Raw genomic sequence first — 2,977 nt, forward strand, 5'->3', positions numbered from 1 at the left:
CACGTATATTCTGTATATGTACACATATTTAAGTGTATATACATACATGATTTCCACTTACTCTACAATAAATAGCATGTAGGATTTTCTTTTAATTGCCTACAGTGCTGAGTAAAAATACATGGCAATAAAATCATGGCTTACAGCTAAGTTACAAAAGCACCAACCACTGAACTCATAGCAATAAATCCAAGCTTATATACAGCCAGAACGAGGACACGCTATACAGAACACAAAGTAGACCATCTTGTAGGAATCAACAGTAACAGACAAACTAAAAAACATCGTTTCAGACTCTGTATGAAATAAGATGAAGGAAAACATTTAGATTATTGATCAAACTAAACACATTTAAATTTGTCACCTAAAGAGAAAAAACAAATTAGCCAGTTACTTGTAGTATATTTTTAACAGGATAATTTTTTTTGTATGAGACTTTACCAAGGAAATCAGAATTAATCTCATGAGTGAGTCTTTCTGAGCTGTCATAGTCATTTGTCTGGGTGCACACTGCTTGAACAGAGTATTTTAATAGTGCTTTATTTAAGCTGTATGTAACTTCTTGGACCCCGCATGTAAGCGTGACTGGAGGCAGTAAAAAGCACTTCCTCAGCCAGCTTCTTCCACGGGACCTGTGACATCGAACTGTCACAAAGAACTACGATAGCAAATTGGCGGCGGCAGCAGCAGCAAAATCAATACCCAACGAAAGCGCAGGGGATCGACGCTTGAAGCTGCGTCGCTGGAGCTAACCGCTGCCGACTGCGGTGGGAGCAACCTCTGTCCTGTTGAAGCAAAACCGCAGCCGGACCCTCCGTTCTTACAACTAACTGCGGTGGAGTGATGCTATTCTGTACTGGGGGAAAGTCTGGCTGAATGTTTTTATATTGATAGCAATTGTTTGAAATCCGCTTTGTGAGGTGAAGATGCATAGATTTTTGTTGTCCTCTTGATTTGTCACTGCTTATGTTTTGACTTGAAGTATGCAATGCAATACTAAGGAAGACAACCGGGTGGCATTAAGCAGAAAGCTTGTGTTATTTGTGTATCATCCTTATGCTGTGCTCTATTTTCCTTGCTGCAATACAGTGCTAAGAGGGCTAGATAGCAAGAGAATTGCTTCCTTTACGTGGAAGCCAGCCCCTGTTACCATTTTCAGACTTAAACAGAGATTATCTTTTTCCGAGGTATGTATATTCTCTATCGCTGTAAAACTAGTACTGGTGTATATGTAAACATTTGAGAAGAATCAAACCCAATGGTGACCACGGAAGGAAGAAATGTACACCAAACCTGCACACCTGGTTTATTAGACCTGGTGGGTCTAATAAACTAAAGCTCATCAATGTCTAATTACATCATTGTGTATCCATGGGTAAGAAGTCTGAAGGAAGAACTACTCACTCTTCACTTCAATGAACACGTACAACTACTACAACTCATAGAAATGCAGATTCCTTTCCTTTTTTTTTTTTTCCCTTGTCCTAGAAATAGCACTCTCTCTTAGTATTTGAACTTGATTCCTTGAGCCCTGTGTGTGTAACATTCTTTAGGAAATTAGTGGGAGAGCTGTTTATTTGGATTTTGTATATAAGCAGCTGGGAGTCTGCTTCATCATTTCTTCTTTATATTGTCATCTAAAGATCCCAATGAGAAACAGGATCCTGGTAAGCGCTGTCCAGTTCAAGTAAAAGCCAACCTCTCTGCCATCGAGTCTTGTTCAAAAAACTGATTTTCAGGACCGATGTTCATTACAGACAAAATTTTGTTTGATTTTTGTCATGTGTCTGCCTGGTAGTTCCCGTATTAATGATGAGAGCGGTAAAATGCGATGGTCTCAAATGAAAATGATTGTTACATAAATAGTTTGATTATTTACGATACAGCACGAACACAGCTACAGTTTTTAAAGACTTGTTAACCTGATAGGAAAACATATTCTTCTCCAAAAGGTTAATGGAAATGCTTATTTTTATGACTGATGCTGTATCTCTACAGTTACCCACGATTGTATCAGCCAGAGGACAAGTACGGAGTCTCGCTATGGTAATTATAATCAGGACAGACCTTTTGCACCAGTTTGTAATCTACGCTGTAAAAAGCAATGTAAATGCAGATAACTTTAAATGGTTTGGAACACAACCAGGAGACATGGCTTTGAGTCTGCTCTTGATAGCAGATCTTTGAAGGGTCGAAATTGCACAAGGCAGTTTTTTTAGCGCGGTCTGTTTTTTCGTACTCAATTCGGCAATTGAAGGACTTGGATTCCTTGGTCTCCAGTGTTGACTGTGGAGATGGTTCAAACTCAACCACCTTGGAAGGTGGCACCAGGCTTACAGAAACATTTCCCAGACCTGTGGAGTTATGTCGGAAATAAACACTGAAGGTCCCATTGCCGTGATCGACGATTTTCCCTGTGATCAGGAGGTTCAGCTTAACAGTTTTGATGTTAGAGTGGAAGTCGCCCCATCCAAACATTTTCTTGAATTTCCCAGTTTTTACTATAGGTCTGCGTTTAGTTCGTGCGAGAGATTCCTGAACCTCCGTGATGTTGGACAACCAATCCCAAAAGTTTTCTATGCTGTCTGAGTAGGACACCTGGCCGTGTTTCAGTACTGGAGATGGCTTAACAAACAGGCGTAAAGGATTGATGATCCTGGAGTGGGCCACGTTGTCAACCAATGTCTCTGCAGCATCCTTGTCTTCCCAGTCCAGCAAGTCTGTGGCTTGTACGACTTGATTAGTGTCACAAAATACCTGTTGCAAAACAGAAAGAAAGAATTGTAAATATAAAGCGTGAAAAGAAAAATGTCAAGATACAAAAGGAGCCATTAATATTCATTTTTACACCAATAGGTGTACTGCTGTAATGAGTTATGTCTGCTACCCTATGAAAGTTCAAGGATTTTACTCAAAATAGCTTACAGAAGATGCAAAAAGCTCAACGGGAGCCATCCGCTGGGGCAAATGGATAAAT

General features: G+C 39.9%; 1 protein-coding gene across 1 annotated transcript; it reads right to left on the reverse strand.

Moving 5' to 3' along the window:
• Positions 1–1,970: 1,970 nt before the first annotated feature.
• Positions 1,971–2,763, reverse strand: NXPH2 (neurexophilin 2; the record flags this gene model as incomplete). Its single annotated transcript, XM_050900339.1, has 1 exon — positions 1,971–2,763. A coding segment is annotated over one exon (750 nt), but the record flags the coding sequence as incomplete, so codon positions are not given.
• Positions 2,764–2,977: the final 214 nt, after the last annotated feature.

Source organism: Gymnogyps californianus, chromosome 7 (genome assembly GCF_018139145.2).
Source record: "Gymnogyps californianus isolate 813 chromosome 7, ASM1813914v2, whole genome shotgun sequence".
NCBI lineage: Eukaryota > Metazoa > Chordata > Aves > Accipitriformes > Cathartidae > Gymnogyps > Gymnogyps californianus.